This window comes from Trematomus bernacchii, unplaced genomic scaffold (genome assembly GCF_902827165.1).
Source record: "Trematomus bernacchii unplaced genomic scaffold, fTreBer1.1, whole genome shotgun sequence".
Taxonomy (NCBI): domain Eukaryota; kingdom Metazoa; phylum Chordata; class Actinopteri; order Perciformes; family Nototheniidae; genus Trematomus; species Trematomus bernacchii.
Window position 1 is genome coordinate 8,296,894 of NW_022987705.1, and position 22,721 is coordinate 8,319,614.

The window sequence follows — 22,721 nt, forward strand, 5'->3', positions numbered from 1 at the left end:
AACATATTAAATACTTGACATTTCCTTATAAAACTGTATCCCTACACTTTGGTAGTTCTACTTCTACTTAAATACAAGATAAAAAGAGGTCTGAGTACTTCTCTCACCTCTATCTGTTGGGGGTCAACCTCTACAGACAACAGCTCTCCATGGAGCCATGATGCGTGGCTAAAGCTAACCGGAGCGTCAGTGTGGTCCTGCCCCTGAGGGGGTGTGACCTAACGGGGAAGGAGAACATCGTTGCTCTGCCGCTGTCATTGTTGAGCCACTGTTATTCCACCATCAAGACGAAGAGGGATCTCAAGACATTAACCGCTACTCAAATTAATCAGGTAGGAATATAAACAAAACAAAATGTGCCATGTTTTCTTGTTTCTTGTTTACTAAAGTATGTCAAGCCGCTACAGTCAACGACCAGAGGGACTGTGGGAAGTTAGCGAAACGAACAGTCTAAACATATTTTAATTTATAAAGAACAAACGAGCTTTAAAATATTAGAAAACCAATAAATAAACGTAGATATGGCATACCAACTGTAGAGTAGTTCAAGTTCAGTTACAGGGTTATAAGGCTCCGCTATCTGGACCGGATATTAAGGCTGTATTGTTTCAAAGTGATTATGTGTTACTGTTGATTCTCATTACTTCACTTCAACTTTGACCCAGTGATTTAGTTTATAATTTCTTACGCAGGTTTCTTGTTACAATCCTATTATAACACATTCTCAATTTGCTATTCACAAAAAAGAGCAGCATCGACAGCAACAGTAGTGTAACGTCAAATGGTGGGAGGGTCATTTCAACTGCATTAGTACAAAGAGAGATTATGGATTGCTTTTTGGTGATCTGGTTAACATGCAGTGGTTTAACTGCCACAATTAAACAACAAAGGCATATAATTTATTTTCATCTCGTATACTGTATACATTCAACTCATTAGTACTCCTTTAAAATTACTGTGATGTTGAACTGAATGCCAAAAATAGTTTCCACGTATTTTTCTGTTAAACGATTTAACATTTCAGCTCACAGTTTGTTTTTCACTGGCATCTTGATCTGGCTCGATCAGATCCTTAATACAACAATATTAGTATTTTGTGTATACTACACTAGTTTACTTCTTTGCAAGTAAAACAAAACTGCATTATGTAGCCTGTAGCCAATAATATGATATAATTGCAAGTGTGTTTTGTCCTTAACCATGATTTCTACTGCAAAGAAATACATACATCTAAAGATAACTAGGCATTGTATACCTTTCAGGGATACAGTAAGAAGAGCAGACTAAACCTTTTTTAATATGTTTTCTGTAGGATGTCCCGAGAGCAGCAGGCGGTGGCTCGTGCCAGAAAAGCCTTTGAAACAGGAAGGTCCAAATCTGTAGAGCACCGCATCCGCCAGCTGAAGAACCTGCAGAGGTTATTCACTGAGAAACAGAGTGTGATTTCAGCTGCAGTCAAGAAAGATCTCAATAAGGTGAGTAGTGACAGGCACATTTTATCGTTACAAAATAATCCATACCTGGTCTCCAATCATCTTGAGAGTCGGAGTATAAGAAAAAAAACCACCATGATACCATTAGCTCTTAGTCCTTTTGCTGCTATGCACTGTTTTAATAACATGTTTTCGTGGTTCAATCTTCAAAAGAGAGAGAGAGAAAGACACAATCCTGGACTTCTTTCCATTGCTGTCCCTGTTTTTACACAGTTCACAAAGCTTAATGTTTGACATTGTTTAAACAAATTAAAAAATAATGTGAACTATTGATTGATGTTAACATTTAAGACGCGATGGTTCTCAAACAAGTTAAAGATGCAAATAATATTGAAGCATAAGGTAGAATACAAAACATATTAAAAGGATAGTTTATATTTGTTTCCCTAAGAGTTAGGCTAGTCGGAAAAAGAAAATACTGCTGGGTGTAAGGCAGCAGCAAAACTCATTTTAGACACCTAGAAAAACAATATTAGTTTAAGTTTGCGCTATGTTAAGATTAGTCTGTTTTGGTTATTGCATGACTTTAATCTGAAGTAACCCTTTAAAACTTCAAACACCCTACACTTCAAGAGAGCCAAACTATCTCTTTGAGATTTCCACAAAGCAAGCTACTAAATTGGATATCATTTTAAAACGTACTTTGATTTGCAAACAGGCTATACATTGACTACAGTGAGTGACAAAAAGACATGAGAAAATATAACATTAGCTATGAGGAACCTCAACGTTATTGTCTTCCTCCCCAGAGCGAAGCGGGGACACAGCTGTATGAGACTCTGGGTCTGGAGGGGGAGCTCAACACGGCCATCAAACATCTGAAGGAGTGGGCGGCCCCTCGGCCCGTTGAGAAGAACCTGCTGACCATCTCGGACACCGTCTACATCAAACCAGAGCCGCTGGGCGTGGTGCTCATCATCGGAGCCTGGAACTATCCCTGGGCCGTCACCATCCAGCCGCTCATAGGAGCCATCGCCGCTGGTACTGTGTGTGTGTGTGTGTGTGTGTGTGTGTGTGTGTGTGTGTGTGTGGGGGGAGGATAAGTGTAGTAATCAGATATTGTACTTAAGTAAAAGTAGAAAATCTTGTGTAAAATGTTACTCAAGTAAAAGTACAATAGTATAAGCATCAAAATATACTTGAAGTCCCAAAAGTGAAAGTACTCATCATGCAGATTGGTCTATTTCAGAATAATATATTTTATGTTTTGATTATAATTATTGATACATTCAAGTATTATCAAAGCTGGTAAAGGTGAAGCTAGTTTTAATGACTTTGTAGACTGCAGGTTAGCTTGTGAATTTACTCCATGTGTAACTAAAGGCCTATGTGTTGATTATGTTTCACATTATTAATCCAAATGTGCAAAGTAAGTAAAATATTGATAAATGTAGTCTAGGAAAACTACACTATTCACCTCTGAGTAGGTAGGGTAGAAGTACAAAGTAGCAACACATTGAAATACTCAAGTAAAGTGTCTCAACATTGTACAGTACATTTACACAAGTACAGTTCTTCAGTAAATAGACTTACACCACTGAGGATAGGTGTGGTGGGTGAAAGAGCAGTGCGTGTGTGTGCGTGTGTCTGTGTGTCTGTGTGTCAGTGTGTGACATAACAAGGTCAGCGTTTCTATCTGATTTCATTGGTCAATTCCCTGTGTGATGAACTTTGAGAAGAGATCTGTCTCATCTCAGACAACATGTGTTACATTTTGAAACAGTGAAGCAAGATTAATCCACAAAATTGCACAAGGGGTCACAATATGTAGAGGCATTTCCAAGTGTACGTAACAGTCTGTTAAACAAATTAACAAACATGCCGAAATCACCAAGACTCATTTTTGGAGGCAGTGTGCTTTTCAGTTCTCTCATGTTTTCTTCTTTTATTTGTTTCAGTCTTGTTGAGTTTCTTTGTCTTGTGATCATTACCATTTCAATTCATGGTTAATCCAGTCGTTTCCTAACATTATTGATCCTCAATCCGGTTCAAGCCTCTTTCTTCCGCAGACACAAAAGATTTAAAGGATTAACAGTAGGATCAGAATAAAATGTTTCTACACTAAGGCATATTTAACACACACTGCTGCAGAACATGTTGTTAATGGTTACTACATGTCTCAACTTTGTGCATAGTTCCTATCAGTGATGGCTCAAAGGACAAGGTTGAATCACTCTGCTCTAAAATAATCAGTGAGGCCATGAATAATGTATTTCTAATTCAGAAGCTAAACGTCCTGAGTGTCTTGACTCTCTCCTTTTTGTAATGCAAAGCTCAGTGTGGAGAGTTTGTCTGTGGTTGCTTAGCATGACACTGCAGTATTTGCTGTTGGATCTTTTGTTTGTAACGTGTCCCCAGTGATAGTTTTACATATAAGTGTTACAAGAGCTTCCGTGTGTAGACAGCTCATTTGTGTTTCATTTGAACAAAGCGTGTTTAGACACAAACATTGCTGGCTGCAGGACTTAAATGAACTGAGAGCTGTCAGCCTGCTCCCCATAGAGGACGTGTTTGCACAGCATGGACTTTATCCTTTGCTCCAGCATTATCAGATACCACTCTACAATCATATCTTTCTAGCAAGTTCCAAGTCTTCTCGACTGATTTATTGGCAAGTGCATAATACAGATAATCAGGCTAAATGTCATGGTCCATGGCAGTTGTTAACATCAGCAGCTGACACAATGATTTAGATTAAACATTTGAAAAAATAGGCTGTTTCCTTGGGATTTGGTACACACCAGAAAAAAATCAAATAGACTCGAATTATTCTGTTGCCTCTTCGCTGATGGTTATGTAAAAATAAGTTTGCATTTTGACCTCACAGCTGATGATTTTAGTGTTCACAACTTGTTCTGCTGCTTCCAAGTGGCCAAAATAACTCAAGGTACAGCAGGTTGAAATGATACTACATATACATTACAAATAAACAAGATTATGGGGAGCAATGGGGAAGCAATTGGGAATTTCTGCTGAAATAAATAATAAATTATACTTTAAGATGAAAGACTATGTTCTTCTATTTTGTGATATAGTATGCTTTTGTTACCTCTCCAGGTAATGCAGCTGTGATCAAGCCCTCCGAGGTGTGTGTTCACACTGCAAAGGTCATGGAGGACCTGCTGCCACTCTACATCGACAAAGTAAGGATGGAGCACATTACATACACATTTCAGTTATCCACCCATTCATAAAAGTGAAACCAAACACTGTTATTCTTCAAATGTAAACATATTTAGACAGAACAGAAAACTGAACAAATATGAACATTTAAAAAAGAAATAGGGAAAAAATATGATAAAAAAATATATACATACTTTGGTTTGTACGTCTTGTCCACATTACTAGCCTTTTTACTGCTGACGCCATGTGTACTAACAGGTTATCAGACAAACACTGTTTGCACACCTGCAACCATGCATAAAAAGGCTTAAAATATTTAAAGTAAAAGGTTTTGCTTGTCTTTTCAAGTGTATTATTTCTGCAAAAATATCTACACAGACAGCAACAAAGGCTAACACAGAGAGGGAGTCAAGGTGTTTTTCTGCTAAGACAAAAAAACAAAAACGTATCACAACAAGACATTTATCTTTTTGCTTTGAAAACAACATGCTGCTTCGTGACGTCTGAATGTGTGTTTTTTGTCCTGCTTGTCAGGAGCTTTACCCCGTAGTGACTGGAGGAGTTTCAGAGACCCAGGAGCTGCTGCGTCAGAGGTTTGATCACATCTTCTACACCGGAAACAGCGTGGTGGGCAAACTGATCATGGAGGCTGCTGCCAAAAACCTGACGCCTGTCACCCTGGAGCTGGGAGGAAAGAGCCCGTGCTACATCGACAAGAACTGTGACTTAACCATAGCCTGCAGGTCAGAACGATGATTCAATATGGTTATTTTTGTCATTCGTTTTATATTTAACATTGTTTTCATCCAGTCTTATACTGTAGCTGTTTCTTCCTGAGACCCTCCTCTTACCTCGTCCCCTACTCTATAGGCGTGTTGCCTGGGGAAAGTACACTAACTGTGGTCAGACCTGCATCGCACCAGACTACATCCTGTGTGAGCCCAGCATCCAGGACCGGGTCATCGAGGAGGTCAAGAAGGCCATAAAGGTACATAAGACCTTAAACACAATACGAAAACATTATAATTGTATCTTTAGTAGCTCCCTTTCTTTGGAACCAGCTTCCTGTTTTTATCAGGAAAGCAGACAGTGTCCAAACTTTGAAAAGTGTGATGAAGACTTTCCTTTAAAAAAAAGAAAAAACCACATATGGTGAAAGCTGTTTTTATTGAATTTATATTGACTTGTAATTTTATTTTACATTCTATATTGTCTTTTATTATTTTCTTGTCATTTGAATGATCTTTTAGCGCTAATTATGTGTTATTGGGCTATATAAGTCAACTTTGATTTGATTTGACTTCAAAAACAGGTGAATCTGTCATCTGCCACAAAATGACTAAGAACTGTAACTTGTAGTATCAGAAAGTCATGTAGTTATGGATAACACCATAATAGAATATTAAAAGAGAACCTCTTGGAGGGGGGGGGGGTGGGGGTGTAGATAGCCTTTCTTTGCCTTGATTACACAATGATATTTGTGTAGTAATAATATTGTTTCCTTTGGCAGGAGTTCTACACAGACAACCCAAAGACATGTCCCGACTACGGACGCATCATCAACCAGCGCCACTTCAAGAGGATCATGAACATGTTGGAAGGCAGCACTGTCGCTGCAGGAGGAGACAACGAGGAGTCTGACTGCTACATAGGTAATCCTTCTAACTGCAACCGCTCTTCACATGAAAATAAATCGCAAATCAAGCCGGCATTGGATGAATATTGTTTCTGCGCTGTGTTTAGCCCCCACAGTTCTGCGGGACGTGAAGCCAGAGGCGAAGGTGATGCAGGAGGAGATTTTCGGACCTCTGCTTCCCATATTGTCGGTCAGTGGCTTGGATGAAGCAATCAAGTTCATCAACAAGGGAGAGAAACCGCTGGCCCTCTACTGCTTCTCATCAGATAACAAGGTATCTAACATTAATCATTGCACACATGCAGATGCCCAGCAGAGTACTTCACAGAACCTACAGGTAGATTCAGACTCACACGTGTAACATCTTTTTTCTAAAGGTGATAAACAGAATGACAGACGAGACATCCAGCGGAGGATTTCTGGCCAACGACTGTCTCGTACACTTTTCTGTAGGCTCTCTGCCTTTTGGAGGAGTCGGTGAGTACACATAGGAATGCAGAAATAGTACCAAAACAAGCATTTTTTATTAAAACCCAGCTTCTGCAGCGATGCAAATAATTGCACATTTTGTAAATATGCTTATTGCTTAAAGTGAGGGAACCTTATTTGGACAAATATGCCTTTTGAACATAGATAGATGTACATTGAGTCAACTGTGTTGTTTCATGCTTTCTTGCATTTCCTCACGATAATGTATTATAGCTCTGAGTGTGTATTTGATGGTGGCAAAGTCTGTTTTCGAGGGATTAATTGATACTTTCAAGGTTGCTGTGTGTTTTTTGTCTCACTGTTTGATATCATTTATAAGGGAGTCCATTTTCGATATTATATATAGAGGTGAATTTGTGATTGCGTCCTTGTTTCTTTTCATGAGTGTATCCTCATGCAGATTGATGTTTGTGAGTGTGCTGTTTGGCTTCTGTCACCAGGTGGCGCCTTTGAGTAAGTCTGCACATTTTGATGCAGAAGTATTACAAGATGAGTTCTGTTCAGTGTTTATCATCATTATTCATTGTAGTTTGTTGAACAGAAGAAACATGTGGTAGAGACCTAAAGAGAACACAAATGCTCCTTTGTTTTTATCTAAAAGAGGAGAAATTAGATCACTGCAAGTTAAACAATCTACCATCGCTCTAGTTTTCACTAGTTTGGGAATTATCATACCAAAGGCCTATTGCTTATTTTGTACCTTTCTAATCGTCATGCATTTGAGTGATGTATTGGAAACCCAAATAGAAATATGCAGTTACCGGTCATCACCCATTCTACGATTGTAGATGATACAATTACTATTTTCTGCTACCCACAAATATGACTTGATTCTTATTTTTTACTTTCTTTTGACAAGCACAAAAGACCACTTGATCAATGTTGAAGCAAAGTTATTTCTCCAGTGTGCCATAACCACTTCATATAATATTTCTAACAATCTTCCAAGATAAAAACTATATTTATGTTTAAAGGTAGGGTAGGTAAGTTTGAGAAACTGGCTCGAGATACACTTTTTGTTATATTCCATGGAATGCTCTTAACATCCCGATAGCAATGAATATCTTAAGTGCTTTGACAAAAAATCCATAAAAAAATGTCATCTGTGGAAGCCGTAATACTGTAAAAAGCACGACCAATCATTTTAGCCGGCCCGGCTAAAATAACTGGATGGCCTACCTGCCTGTCAGCCTGTGCACAAACTTATCTCGTGCCCTCATTGGTCATGTGCGCGTTCGTGTGTGTTGGAGGAGGGGCTCTGTAAGGAAGTAGCAGATTTCTTCCGGCTGTGTATTTTCAAATTCTAGCGCACTCGGGCTGGTTTCTCCAAAATTACCTACCCCACCTTTAAGGTGGAAAGGTTAGGGAAGCTGCTCGATGTTTGGAGCAAAGTCTTTTCCTTGTGTCTTTATTAACTTCTTATCTGTTCTTAGGATTTATTATATTATGTGGCTCTTGAAGCAGTCATATTTTTGCAGCTTACACTCAAAATAATAACATTCTCCCTCTGTTTTCATGTGTTCAGGAAACAGCGGTATGGGCTGCTACCACGGGAAGTACAGCTTCGACCAGCTGAGCCACCTGCGCAGCTGTCTTATCAAAAAGCTGAACATGGAGGGTGTGAACAGAATGCGCTACCCCCCTCACACATCCAAGAAACTGGGCTGGGCCCGCTTCTTCATCCTGAACAGCGTGGACCTGGGCTGGGTTGGACGGATGGCGCTCCTGGCCGTGATGGCTGTGGTGGCTGCTGTCGTGCTGCAGGTGAGTCACACAGGAAGAGAGAAACAATGATGTGCTGCACAGACAAAAACGTTTTTTAATTGTGTGTCATGCGGAAGCAAAAGTGGAGGAAGAAACATTGACCACATTGATAGATAACCATATTCAAGCATTAACTGTAAGTGTTAAACAGTTAAAAAGAACTGGGAAATTATGTTTATCATGTACTTACTATATTCTGTTTCTGTCGCTTATACCAAGACCTTGAAGTTTAATTTATAAATCAATAAAACATGGACTTCACAGCCCTCCAAACACTGATGTCACTGATTACATAACGTAGGATATAGTTGTGTTTTTAAATAAACAAAAAACAAAAACGTGTTACAGCAGTCAATTAATGCAGAATTATTTGTGTTCCCGTGTTGTATGTGTTGAATGGATATATGCATGAAAAGATATTTTAAGGTGGAATGCAGTTATTACCTTTTTATACAATTACACAACTTCTGTACATTTTTCACAAGTGTTTTGATTTTTAACTAAACTTGAAATGCCCTGTATAGTTGGAAAACATCTCAACTTGACTTTGCAAGACTTGGCAATTGATTTGCAAGCAGTGTTAATACATGTATTATAAAGAATGTTCTTCCTTTTCCTACAGTATTATCTCCTTTGAAGACCTCCCACTCCTTTCCAGACAACAAGTGTGCCTTTTAAAGAGAAGAGCAACGTGCATTTCAAACCATTTCATCAAGGAGACTGAACCAATCAGATCAGCGTCTCACAGGACTGCTGTCTCAGGTTCAGGGTGTTGTGTTATCCAGTGTCACCTAGCTCACTGCAGCAAGCAGCTTATTTTAATGAAGGTAATTATTTATTCCCATGAATGCACACTTAAGTACTTTAAAAAAATCATTTCAACTTTTGAATGTACAATATAATGCTGTGATTCAACTAATTAATGCTTTTAAATGTAAAATAGAAATGCTGTGATTTGGCTAATGAATGCTTTTAAATGTGAATAATTACAGTTATACACACAGGCAGAATCAGAATAAAGAATGTTTTACTTAAGGGCCGAGAAAATGAAGTAAGTTGATATTGCTGAATAATGAAGCTGTTTTTAACATGTAGGAGTTACCTACAGTTCACATTGTGTCCTCTCCATTTCAATGATAGATGATCCATTAACTAAACATTCAGCCTGAAGGTACTTCTGTCCAGTGAAGGTTTGTTTTCCTCACAGTGACAGCAGAGATGCAGAACATTTGTCCAGACTTCCTGTAGTTGACAAACACCTGAAATAATCTAACACAATTATATGAAGGATGTCTTTATGTCTTTTTTCTAAGAACACCATATGCCTGTAACAAATTTAAATGTGTAAATTGTTTGTTAAATTTTAAACAACTTGATGTTCTGAATGTTTCTGTTTTGTTTTAGCACATAAGTCAAATGTTAAGGGATTTTTGAAATACTTAATTGAATAATTGCATGTATCTTTATATTGGATAAATAATCAAATAAATATATTTCTACATGTAACCGTTTGTGACATGACTTTAATTTTCATAATGTATCATTATATTATTGTACATTCAAAGCCAGTTGAGCTAGCATGCACAATATTAGCCTACTAATCAGAAGAAAAAGGCCTTTATCACATCAGGAAAGTAAGGGTTGATTTGTAGGAAACCAGGTGTTGCTGAATAAACTAACGTTGACTTAGTTTAAGCATGCACTATACCGAGATACTAAATATCCCTCCCAACCAATCCAAAGCAAAGAGCAGGTCAGAGTAATCAGTAATTAGTCTCTCTGCGCAACACAATCACATTTTTCTTTGAACCAGATTTGCCTTAAGTGACAACTCAAGAGACTTAATGGTACCTCTCTGGAACCAGAAAATACTTTATATAACTTTTTATACATATGTCTTGTAGACTTGTCGACAAAATGTTCGGAAGGTCTCATCTTACATTTCAGTTTAACAAGCAAGAAGCTATCTGGAAATAACACCATAGTATCTGCTTTGGCCACAGAGGGGCCTCTCTTTCCTCGTTCTCACACCTGACAACTTTCTCAGAGAGACATTTTTTCCCTCTCTTTCCACACACACCTTTTTTCATTAAATCTCCCTCCCTCCCTCAAGTGCAGCTCATTGTCAGTATGTGAAAGCAGTTGAAATTAGTCTGTCAAGATCTTCTCAGGTCTCTGCTGATCATGGATTTTTCAGTCTACCTCCCGACTCTGCTTTCTCTCTTCTCTCAGTGCACAGGTAGGATACAAACACACACACATACATATACACACACATACACTTAGAATGCTCTGACATGAAAATCAGCAAAATAACTAACGTAATCAAAGCAGTGATTTTCAGTCACAGGTAAGAGATAATTCTAAAAAGCAGGAAAAAAAAATTCTGATGCGAAGAAATTCATATTTTTAACTGATTTCCTTCAAATATTAGTTTGTTCCATGTCAACCAGTGGTTCATTGTATCTCTTTATGACAGTTCAAATACAAAAAGGAAAAATACATATGTTTTGCTTGAACTGGCCACAAATGAGAGACATTCAACAAGTGATGAGAGATTATTGTCGTGAACAATATACTTGATTTGTTTCTCAATTCATCAAATAACCCTCCATCTATAAAGATCAGAATGTCTTGTTTTGTCCAAGCAGTCAAAAACATTAAATTGAAAACAGCATAAGCGAAGAAAAAAATCCACTTTTAAGATGTTTTATGAAAGCATGGATTTGTTTTAAAAGTGAGACAATGTATTTTTTTCGATAGCAGTTAGTAAAATGAGCCAACATTAGCCACCACAAGTTTCTATTTCTTAGGAGTTCAACTCTTCATTTGTAAGATGATGATTGTGTTATTTATTCTTTTAAAACCTAGATTGTGTTACTTAAAAGGCTTAACAAATTGTAAGAAACGATTTATTTATTGTATGTGTTTATCTAGAATGCAGTTTTATTAGAGAAAATATTAAGTGAGGACTCGGGTCACATGACTTGGTCTTAAGACAGACTGAAAACACAATTTAGATTATTTGAGAAAATTAAAAAACAACTTGCACTTTGACTTAGACCTTAACACAACTGAGTCTTTTCTAGTATATATATATATATGTATTTATATATATATATAGTATATCGGTTTCAAACATTCAGTTTAAAAGACCTAGTTATGACTTGTTTTGGACGTAAAATAAGTCAACTATAAGGACTTGAAACTAAAGTGCAAAGACTTAGTTACTTGTGACTTGTAAAACAAAGACCTCTGAAAAATATGATGTATGAGGAAAAGAAAAGGAAAGAAATTAAGCTGGTGATATAAAAGGGTTTGACTTTTCTCCATTTGGCACTGGTGTATTTCGAGCCAGGCGGAGCAAAGCCAGCCTCCACCTGTGCATTGTTCTCAGTTGGTGAGAACTGTTGTCCCCTTTCACAGAATTGCATTGTGGGAAGCAGCGGGGTTAATCTGTGTTCCTATATTAGCTAAATGGTTCTCTATAGCGCCTTTCATTCCCACCGCAGAGTCAAACACTGGAGTTACATTCACATCAGCAACACAATACACAACCACAGCACAACACTGAGACTGCACCTGGTGGATGGACATGCTTAATGCTTCACAAATGAACACCACTTGTGATTTTTGAAGCGTAAATGCCTTGGCATTCAGGCCTGCAGTATCTGTTTTAATTTGAATCAGTAAATCAGCTTATTTCTTACAGCGGGGAATAAAGACACATTACAAGGCAGTCATTTATTTAGTTATAATTTATCAACAATGTATATCCATTTTTTCCTTATGCCAACTTCAGCAATGAAAATGTCAAATTAAATGTAGTTCTTTTTTTATGTTTTTCACTTCAGGCATGTACTGCAGCTGGCCTTTCTATGTGCACACTGTTGTAAATGAGAATCTCACATAGAGGTCACTCAGAGGTCATGTCCTGTGATTACAGTTAATACCGAGATTAGATTTGTCACATAAAGCATTTCTAGTTTTTAGAAACCTATTTGTTTATTGGCAAATGAGAAAACAACATTGATGTTTGTACAGCATATTCTAAAACTGGTTATCATCTGTTTTTAATAGTGCAACTAAATAATTGAGAGAAATATAAACTTTCATATAATTCAAACTATTCAACACAAAATTGGTTGCTTTTTTGTTTGTGTTTAGCGCATTGTCGCAACAGTAAATCATTAAATTAAAGCAGTCATTGTGGTTTCTTTCAAACACAATATGCCCTAGTCCTAGTTGTTATTTTCAGTATTTATGTAACCTCTGGTTAAAGTGCATTGACCGTCAGCTGGTGACTGAGTGTGACCTGTGATGGATTTACATCATCAATTTCAGTGCTGATGATATGTTTTGTTTTGTCAATATAACTGCTATCAGAGAACTGATGAGCACACAAAAAAGCCTCTGTAGGACATGATTAGTAATGTGAGAATTAAAACAGATCTTTTGTGTGTGTGTCTGAGAAAGTGTTTACCTGATCTGACTTCTCAAAGCTCACAGAGCACAAACACATTAGTAGATCAGCCGGTGAGATCGCTGACTGAGAACAAAAACAATGTGGCTAATGGGCCGTGGAAATGAGAAGAATAATGCCTCATGTATTAACCAGAGAAAGCCATATTGTTTGGCACAAGAGAGAAGTGACTAGCCTTTACTATACAGTTAGTCTGTGTCTGAACTCAATGCTGTGCTTTCTCTGCAGCTCAGTGGTGTTACCAGAGCCAGTACTCCTGTGACGACACATGCAGAGGTAAGAAATGAAAAGACTATCACATGTTTCAAGAGAAAACCCCCAAATGGTCAAAAAAACACTACATATCCGTCACATTCTTGTACAAAACTGATCCAAACCTATTTTTGTATGAATTTGAATGTTTTAATAGTTTTAGTACTCAATAACAATGAATCACTTGGATGTGAAAGGGGTCGCTCGTAGTCATGAATCAACAGAGAATAATCACCCAACTCTGCAGTTTATGCAGATTTAGCTTATATTCATAGTTTTATTTTCGACCACAGAAAGCAGATGTTTTAAAAGAAAAGGCTCTTAGGAGAACAGACTGCAAATGATAGTTCTGGATGTGTAAAGGCAACTGTTAGCTCAAACATTTGCCCCATTATTTAAATGATGTGATTACATTATTTTTGCATACAGTTCCATAAAGTTGCCCAATATACAAGACAACATTCTTTAAAACACACACCTCAGGCCTTGTGACAAACACAAATCCAAAGCAGAGATAAACCAGACGAAACCTTCACTCCTGCTTTTAGCAAATTCTAAAAAGAATTGAACATTTGGTTACCTAAGCAGACTTTGTGTTCATTCTCAGTGGGGTTAACAGTACAAGAAATCAAATAAAACCTGGAGGGGAAATTATATTGTGCATTATGGGGGTTTTAAAGTACTTTATACATTTTGGGGGGAATATCAGGCACTGAAGCCCAAACGTGATGTTGTTCATGTTTTCAGATCCTATTCGATGGGCAGCTCAGTTTCCCAGCTGTGGAGGACTTCGCCAATCCCCAATCAACATCGTCTCAACTAAAGTGCACGTCAACAGCGCCCTGCCGCCCTTCAACTTCATCGGTCACACCAACATTATCAACATCACAGTGGAAAACAAAGGACACTCTGGTGATTAGGAGCCTGCTTTCTTGGTGTCTTTCCCTCCAGACTATTATTTACCAGTTGTTAACACCTCTCACAATTTAATTTTAACAAATGTATTCTCTTGGCTGTAGCTCACTTTGCTCTGCCGCAGTCGGTCCGTCTGACTGGAGGAGCTCTGCCCGGTCATTACCGAGCCGCCCAGTTTCACTTCCACTGGGGAGGCAATGGGAGACCCGGATCAGAGCACACCATTGATGGAGAGCAGTTCCCCATGGAGGTACGTCACACAGGAGCCAATGAAAAATGTTAAGCTATTTAAATATTAAAGTGACAGGGGTCTAATAGGTCCAACAGCTTCATTCCTTACTGACCATTGAGGGTCAATGTTTTACAAACATGCCGGAAATGCAACCATTAATTAAGTCTTCAATGTTGGTAGGAATAATAGACTTAGAAGAACCTGAAAAGCATAGTCAAAGTGTTTAGGATTTACATGAGCTGTGCATATTTACAGTATCAGTCAATGAGTAGAGAAAAATGCAACTACCCTTTATTAATACTTTCCCCCACAAAAATATACTGATATTTTAACAAATGTGTGTTTAACACAGTGCACAGTATAAAATGCTCTCCACTACTGTAACTCATTTAGCTGTGTTTTGGGTTTCAGCTGCACATCGTCCACATCAAGGAACCGTACGGCTCTCTGGCAGAGGCCGAACATGACATGGCAGGTATAGCCCTGCTTGCCTTCCTGTTTGAGGTAATAGAATACATGAATTAGTCTGCGTTACTCTGCACTCTTAATACAAATACAAAAGCACCATTTTGGCTTGTGTCATAATGTTGGCGTCTTCCTCACAGGAATCACCAGATGATAATCCTCATCTGGACTCAGTAATAGCTTCTCTTGGCCGAGTAAAAAAGAATGGTATGAGTGAACTTCTCAAATGTGAAGAACTTTCTTCATATTAATGGACTTAGCCTTTGAAATAAATTGTTATTTTCAGTCTTTTACCAAACTAACCCTCTTTAAAACACTTATTTGTGTGTTCAGGCAGCAGCACAGTGATCCCAAACTTCAGGCTCAGTGATATTATCCCGTCAGATAAGGACCTGTTCAGTTATTACCGCTATGTGGGCTCCATGACTACTCCAGGATGTGAGCAGGCCGTAGCCTGGACGCTGTTCCACAGGACGCTGCCCATCAGCAGCCTCCAGGTGAGAAACTATAGATTAAAGGCTAAGACTCAACACACTGATGACAAATAATTGTTCTTGGTTGTATTTCCTCAATATGTGAACCTTCAAACACTTTGACATAAAATAAAACAATTATTTAAAGACTCTTGTTAGTGAGACTGTAAATAATTCCTACATAACAAAATGTTTCGTAAATAGATTTCCATCCCAAAATATATTTCAAAATGCACCTTTGGTTGGATGTTACTAATAGAGACATAAACTCTTTATCTTATCTTGTATACAAAGTGTGAAAAGCCTAATGCCTATATTGCGTTTACGCTGAAAACAACTTAAGCTAAACAGTTTCAGCATGAAGAATTGCTGGTAGGACTTTATTTACTTTATAACAATATAAGAGTTGCTCCAAATATTCAAGTAAATGAAGCATTTAATTGAAGGGCCCATGAACTTTGTTAGATCGGTTCTTGGGAAAGCTTGAACAGATACTCTATTATTGAATCCCTGACGACTATTCAAAATAAAAAAGACTTGATTAGGTCAAAAGTAATTTAAACGTGTGCAGAGTAAATGTATCTGTGCCTTGAAAAGTAACCCTTGATTCACTTTAAGACACATCCATGTAATTTCTTTTCAGTTTTACATTTTTATCTTTGACTAAAAAAGGTTTATTTTCCTACCCACTGCAGCTGGATGCGATAACTCAGCAGTGTCGATTCTGGACGGGACAGCCCATGACGGACATCTTCAGACCTACGCAGCCTCTGGACGGCAGGGTGGTGTATCGGTCCAAGGCGGGCGCCGCTCTGGGGGGTGTGATGCACTGGTGGGTCGGGGTTTCCTCCGTCCTGCTCGGGAGAACCGGTCTGATACACTGACTCAGCACATCTGATTTTAGGGCCAAAACTACTTTTACCTGTGTGATAGTGAACTGTTCATAATGCTCATGGTTATTCTTTTTTTGTAAGTGTCAATGTGACATTGAGAGATGTGCTATTGTAGAATGTGTATTTACCTTTTTCCAGTAGTGAACAAGTCAGCTCTGTACTAGCTATTTAGGAGGAACGGGCCTGTTGACCTGATATCATCATGACCTCATTTAAAGTCTGGATAATATGCAGTTTCTGTGTGAGTAGGATCTTTACCTCTAGGCCTTTACGTCAACTTTCCTTATTGTTGTCATTAGGAGTCAATATTTTATAAATGAAAACTGTTGCTATTGATTTACTCTAATCTGCTTTACCCATATATATGTTTTACAGTAGAAGAAGAGTGATGAAAATGAAAATGTGTATAATTAATGGTTAACAATAGGTTATGTTTGTCTTTCTATCAATAACAATCTGAGGGTCTTTCCTTTTTCATTAACTGCTATTTTATGTAACTTAGCCTGCATATTGTTCTCTTCCCTGACAATCAGAACACTCAGCCTGGAAAATTAGACGATCAAGGCATTTCCTTAATATTCTGTACACTTGTTAATTTGTAGAGAAAACAAATGATTTGTAAAAAAAAAACAGTGAATGTATTTAAACCCTTGTACAATCACAAAATAGACCTAAATAATGTTATGTTAGAAATGATATGATTTCGTTTTTTAGAGATAATAAAAATGATTGATACAATGTCAATAAAATCTGATCTGATTGATTGTGTGTCTTCAATCATCAAGTGTTTTGTATAAATACTTAAAAGTGTTTAGTTTGCCTTAAGAAAAAAAATGTGCGTTGTTTCGCCTTCTCTTTTATTGTGTGGAATTTATTAAGAGTCAAGTTTTTGACTTATAATTGACACTGATGCTCTAAACGTAACCAATAAACTAACTAGAAAACCTATTTTACTGACATAGCTGTTACTTTGTGCAGATAGTTCATGTTTGAACAATTTCTTGACTTTCATGAATTAACAAATGTATTGTTATGCCAATAAACCGCACCACTGTGTCTGTGTGGGTTTGAAAAGAAAGATACATTACCTTAATGATGTGTGGTGGAAATCAATCAGATTCAATGACACAGCTGTAAAACACTGTTTCAGTAACATTTATTTCTTTTGTTAACTATTTTACTCCAGCCCTTTGTAACAATTTCAAACATCCCTTGGTTAAATACCAACCAACTAAAATGTTTAAAAAGAATGATTAAGTCTCTTGACCTCAAACTGACATTTCATACTAACCTACATTTTGGCAGTAAACCTGATTCAAATTGTTAAGGTGGAATTGGGTAGATGTCACTGCGTCTGTTTCTTAAGCCAGTCCCTCAGGTGGTCTACCTGTGCAGAAACGCTACTCTTGGCCGTGCCTCCAGGGGCCTGATACTGCTCCACACTGCTGCTGTAGTCCCACACCGAGGACACGTCACTTCCAAACAGAGGGCTAAAACCACAGTAGAGAAAAAGAAAGAGAGAGGAAGTTGAGAAAATCAAAATGGCTGGAGGAGAAAATAATGGAAGAGGAACTTGTACTAATTCTGTTGCTTGAAAATAAAGTAATGGTTGAGTTTGAGTCTTTTAGCAGTTGTGTGTGTGTTAATGGGAAGAAGACAGTCACCTAAGAGCACTCAGGTCTTCCACAGTGAGTTGATTCAGGGCGACATTTTTGGATTCAGCAGCAAACACCGCTTTTCCAGAGATACCATGGGCCTCTCTGAACGGCACCTAGGGTTAAAAAGAAATACATGGAAAACCATAACTTGTTTTGTTTACTATTGTCTTTATTATAGCTATCCTACATGTAAAGTATTGTTCTCTTCGGCACATGTTAAATAAAGTTACCAGAACTTTCAAAAAATGCCTTAATATATATAGTCAAGAGTTGTTTTTCACTTGGTTGAACAGTTGACATGAAGATGTGATAAATATCATAATTAATCAACAAAAATAAATGTCATCATTATTATCTGTGTACTAAAGTGAACTATAGTGATCGTAAAACAGCCTCCTAAGAATATTCACATTGTATTATTTGTTTAAAACCTTTATTTTAACCAAATTCCTTTATAAAGACTTTGTGGAAATATTCGTAGAAAGGGAAGCACAACTTACCCCCTGCCTCACAAGGTAGTAGGCCAAGTCAGTAGCCAACATGTCCGGACTGAGGGCCGCTTGCATCACACTCTGGTTAATCTGAAAGCAGGAGACACATCGAAGGAATCAAAATCATTGGACCTCTGTCCAAACAATTTCTCCTTCTTTTAAACGGTTGCTTTAACAAAAAAGTCTTGATATCTTAAGTAGCAGAATCATAAAATATTGTATGCAATGCTATGAAATTGGTGTCTATAAAACCTGCACATTTTGGCCTATTGTCTTTCTTTCTGCTTATATACGTTTGGGTTTTATTCATTGTGTCACCGTTTCTTTCAGTGTGTCAAAAGAAAAAAGATAAATAAAGAAGCCAAGATTTAACACAATATAAAGCCAAGCAGTCGCAACCTTTCAAAGTTATGAAAATGATGAACAACCTCCTTGCAACAATGAGACTGAGCAGTGTGGTTTTTTTTCTAAATAATAAACAGTGACTTAATCTCTGACCTTGAGAGTTGACATGACTCCAGTTGTCACTTGCAGCACAGCGTGGACAGTATCATAGCAGTCAAACATGGCCTCCTTATCCTCCTGAAGAAAGATGTCAAGGACAAAGACAGCATGACAAAAAAGCTAGGTGTAAATTACACAGAAAAAGTCCTTCCAATGAAGTGAAAGCACACAAAAGACACACTTTCATACCTGCAGGTCTTTGTTGTAGGTGCTGGGCAGGCCCTTCAGAGTCATCATGAACCCTGCACACTGGAATACACACAGTACACACGTGAGTTTTACAAGAAAGCAGCAACGAGTCATACAAACTAACACAACTTGACAAAAATAGCAAGCCTGAATGTGCTGCTCTGCTTCTGAGAGATATAAAGGATCATACATAAAGCTACAAACTAGTAAAACCTGACGACTTTTACAATGAGGGTTGCCAGGTTTGATTCTAAAGTAAAAAATAGTGATAACTCTATGACACATGAGGGCGCTGCTCTTCCAGAATAAAGCTACTAGGAAATGGTGAAAGATATGCAGTTCATTCATTTAATCAATCATTTTCTATTAAAAATAATAGTAAGCTATGAAACAAATTGTCTTTGATTACACTACTTGCAGTGCTTTTACATGTTTGAGTTCTCCAGACACAATATTAAGTGCCAATTAAGGTCCTTTGATTCAAAGATAATTGAACAATATTGTATCTTTAGTCAGAGGTCTTACGCTGCCAAAGACACGACCTGCTTTACTCCTGATCAGCTCCAGACTGTCTGCATTCTTCTTCTGGGGCATCAGACTGCTGCCTGTGCTGCACAATCAGCAAGTATATAGGGGAGAAGAAGAAAGGAAACAAGGTAAATGCAGGTTTAAATGCACAATTAAAGGCTGGGCTTAATACAGCTCTAAGATTTCATAAAGCTGATGGTTGAGGTGAAAAAAGTGAAGTGAAAGTAAAAACGAAACGTTTTCATTTCACTTTGACATCATTCAGTGAATAACATTATTTGTTCACAGTAGCCCTTAAACGTATGGGAGCTTTTGTTTACTGACTAACTATTATAAATTCACCCGGACATTTTCAAATATCATTTACTATATTGAATTGGAGTAATGCACATGTGGAGCTTTGTACAAACAATACAAAATGCCTCACTTGTCACAAGTTGATCCAAATGTGTGTAGTCTTAAGATCATGTGCAAACTGTATTTTAGGACCATGTTATAAAATACAAACCGACCTGTAGGCGTCAGAGAGCGAGATGAAGGAGAACTCTTTTGTGCTGTACAGCATCAGGTCCTCGGCCATCTTACTCAGATGGGTCAAACACAATGAGGCCCAAAATAAGAACTCCGCTAAAGAAACAGACACAGAGGCATTACATGAAGAAACGTAGAGAACACAGAACAATTATCTTTTTTTGTATGTTTATGTTTCAAATGACTTGAAAGACATGTAAGGTTTTACGTACCGACAAAGTCCCTTTGGCCTGTGGCGTCCATGCTGTTAATACTGATTCCATCAAACTCCAACTCTACACATGAGGAGAAATTGTATAGTTTAACTTAATAAAAATCTAATTTTTATAAATAAACCACACACAGGTGAAAGATGGCTGCCACAAATGTGCTCTCAAACTCTTTTGAGAGGATAATCTTGACATGTTTTGGCCCGACCTTTCCGCAGTAGCTCCCTGTCGATGTCAAATGGTGTTCCAGCAATGGCACCACTGCAAAACAACAAGAATCCTTGTTATTAAATTATCAGATCAATGGGAGAAAGTCAGTTTCAGACCGTGAGTTTGTGTTCAAAGCATACCTGCCAAGAGGTAGGACATTAACCCTTTTCTTGATCTCCTGAAGTCGGTCCACATCTCTGCTCAGAGCAACAGCATGACTGAGGGCAAAGAAACAAACGTCACTGTCGTTAACAAAAGATCATCTGAAATAAAAGTTCACTTTATTAAAAAGGTCACCTTAGAATCCAGTGGCTCCATCTGATTGGCTGAGCTCTCTGCATGTGAGTGTAACCGGGAAACAGGACGTCAATTTCTCTGAAAGGTGACAGTAGACAGACACAACTTTTGAAAAGAACAGGGAAAAGTGTATTTGTTGTTTGTGTAAATGTGTTTCTATCTCACGCTGCCGCCCGCTCCACCATGGTGGACATCAGCTGTAGGGCATTGTCTGTCAGGGTGGTGATGGCATCTCGCAGCCAAAGCCTCATGTCCGTCACAACCTGGATGACACAAACACACGCAGCACGGTCTACTGATATCAGCTAGTTATTACAGAAAAGTAAAACATAGGCTGCAAACAATAATTTTAGTGTAAAAACAAACCTGGTCGTTTCTGCTCCTGCCTGTGTGCAGCTTCCCTGCAGGTGCACCAATCAGCTCCTGAAAAAATAACAGGCAGTAAAAGGACTAAAATAAATAAATACTCATCACAGGCAACACCAATCTACCAAGGATGACAGACAGAGTATGTTAATAACCCTAAAGGAATCATTATTATGTTAAATACCGTTTTGACTCACTTCTGCTGATTTATGTGAAACTCATAAGCCTTATCTCACCTTTAGCCTGCGCTCATTGGCAGTGTGAATGTCTTCGTCTCCAGGTTTGATCACAAAAGCACTTTTGGACCACTCTTCTGAAATCTGGAGAATCCAAAAAAGATGATATCACTAAATAAGTTAAACCTATGCTGTGCAATTAAAGAGTTCTTCTCTGCGTTTAACAAAGACATGGAGAGCTTTTAAATGCATTATGGACCTACTGAGTTAGAGGCAGCACAAACCACTTAAATTACATTTTACATCAACATTATGTTTGTTTGTGTTTTGTGTTAGTTGCTTAATTTCAATTGCGTTGCCAAAGCATAACACCAGGGTAAAGAAGGCCGCCTAAAACCTGAGCTGACTGTTAAACTGAGGCTGTTAGGCAGCTTACATCTGTCACATGATGATAGTATTGTCCAGCACAAACTCAGCATAATACAGAGAGGAATTCTGCCCCATGGCACATTTTCAGCTGTCATCTATTAACCTACATAAACAGTGTAGGACAGGGAAGACAAACATACCCATTATGCAACATGAGTGTATTCCCAAGACAAGTGAGAGCATTGTAGTCAGAAAGTGAAGTATCACACAGACTATTCGCTGCACAGTGTTAGGCTTATCATGTGGTGAACTTAAAGTCAGTTTATTTCCCATGTATTAATCTCTCCGTTTGTGTGTGTGTTCACCTGATCCAGTCCTTGTGAAATCTGATTCATCTCATCTGTGGTGACCAGCTTTGTCTTCTCCAGAGCTTTCACATAAGCCTTGCTCCCTCGGATGTCAGCATCCCACATCCTCTTGTCATAAGCGATGGATGCATTGAACCTCTCCATGATAGGATCAGTGTCTCCCACGAAGCGACCTCCCCAAAGTTTATTTCCCTGACAAGCGGCACAGACAGGGAGCATTACTGGCTTTAGCTAAATGTTAGATGGAACACAGTTGGTAGAAACAATACAATATTCGCCGTTACATGTGTCTGTATACAATGGTGGTCCTAGTTTGACGGCTTGCTTTAGCTCCAGCTGGGTGTTAAAACAACAAAAACACATGTATGCCGGTGGTCGAGATGCCTCAAGCTTTACCTTACCTCTGTGCTGGCCATGTTTTTCGCCGGTCGCAGTCTGTAGCGGTTTTGTCCGGTGAAACAATATTTCGGCAGAGGGGAAGTTGAATGCCAACTACAACCCAATAATAACGTAGCTTCTAGACGTGAGGCTACAGCGAGGCAGTTTCCCTCTAAAGGTGTGTGTATCTCTTTAAAAGACGTCACCGAAGACGTTCCACGCTGCTTCT

General features: G+C 38.2%; 3 protein-coding genes across 4 annotated transcripts; 2 read left to right on the forward strand and 1 right to left on the reverse strand.

Moving 5' to 3' along the window:
• Positions 1-227: 227 nt before the first annotated feature.
• On the forward strand, positions 228-9,886 carry aldh3a2b (aldehyde dehydrogenase 3 family, member A2b). The gene is made up of 11 exons (XM_034140254.1): positions 228-332; positions 1,313-1,475; positions 2,243-2,474; positions 4,551-4,636; positions 5,151-5,359; positions 5,487-5,604; positions 6,127-6,268; positions 6,360-6,526; positions 6,630-6,729; positions 8,267-8,505; positions 9,128-9,886. Exons 2-11 carry the CDS (start codon positions 1,314-1,316, stop codon positions 9,140-9,142), a joined length of 1,470 nt encoding a protein of 489 aa, XP_033996145.1. The 5' UTR covers positions 228-332; position 1,313; the 3' UTR covers positions 9,143-9,886.
• A 734-nt stretch (positions 9,887-10,620) lies between these two features.
• Positions 10,621-16,981, forward strand: LOC117490211 (carbonic anhydrase 4-like). The gene is made up of 8 exons (XM_034139827.1): positions 10,621-10,744; positions 13,217-13,264; positions 13,988-14,152; positions 14,260-14,405; positions 14,799-14,891; positions 14,993-15,059; positions 15,186-15,349; positions 16,021-16,981. Exons 1-8 carry the CDS (start codon positions 10,690-10,692, stop codon positions 16,207-16,209), a joined length of 927 nt encoding a protein of 308 aa, XP_033995718.1. The 5' UTR covers positions 10,621-10,689; the 3' UTR covers positions 16,210-16,981.
• A 376-nt stretch (positions 16,982-17,357) lies between these two features.
• On the reverse strand, positions 17,358-22,657 carry asl (argininosuccinate lyase). 2 transcript variants are annotated; one of them, XM_034139825.1, is made up of 16 exons: positions 22,516-22,657; positions 22,112-22,306; positions 21,438-21,521; positions 21,202-21,258; positions 21,001-21,098; positions 20,836-20,913; positions 20,679-20,756; positions 20,537-20,589; positions 20,332-20,394; positions 20,101-20,215; positions 19,586-19,670; positions 19,061-19,120; positions 18,866-18,949; positions 18,377-18,457; positions 17,883-17,989; positions 17,358-17,708 (listed from the first exon to the last, which is right to left on the reverse strand). In XM_034139825.1, the coding sequence occupies exons 1-16, from the start codon at positions 22,528-22,530 to the stop codon at positions 17,564-17,566; spliced, it is 1,398 nt and encodes a 465-aa protein (XP_033995716.1). In that variant the 5' UTR covers positions 22,531-22,657; the 3' UTR covers positions 17,358-17,563. The 2 variants fall into 2 exon arrangements, with proteins under 2 accessions (XP_033995716.1, XP_033995717.1); XM_034139826.1 differs by having other exon boundaries at positions 22,511-22,657.
• Positions 22,658-22,721: the final 64 nt, after the last annotated feature.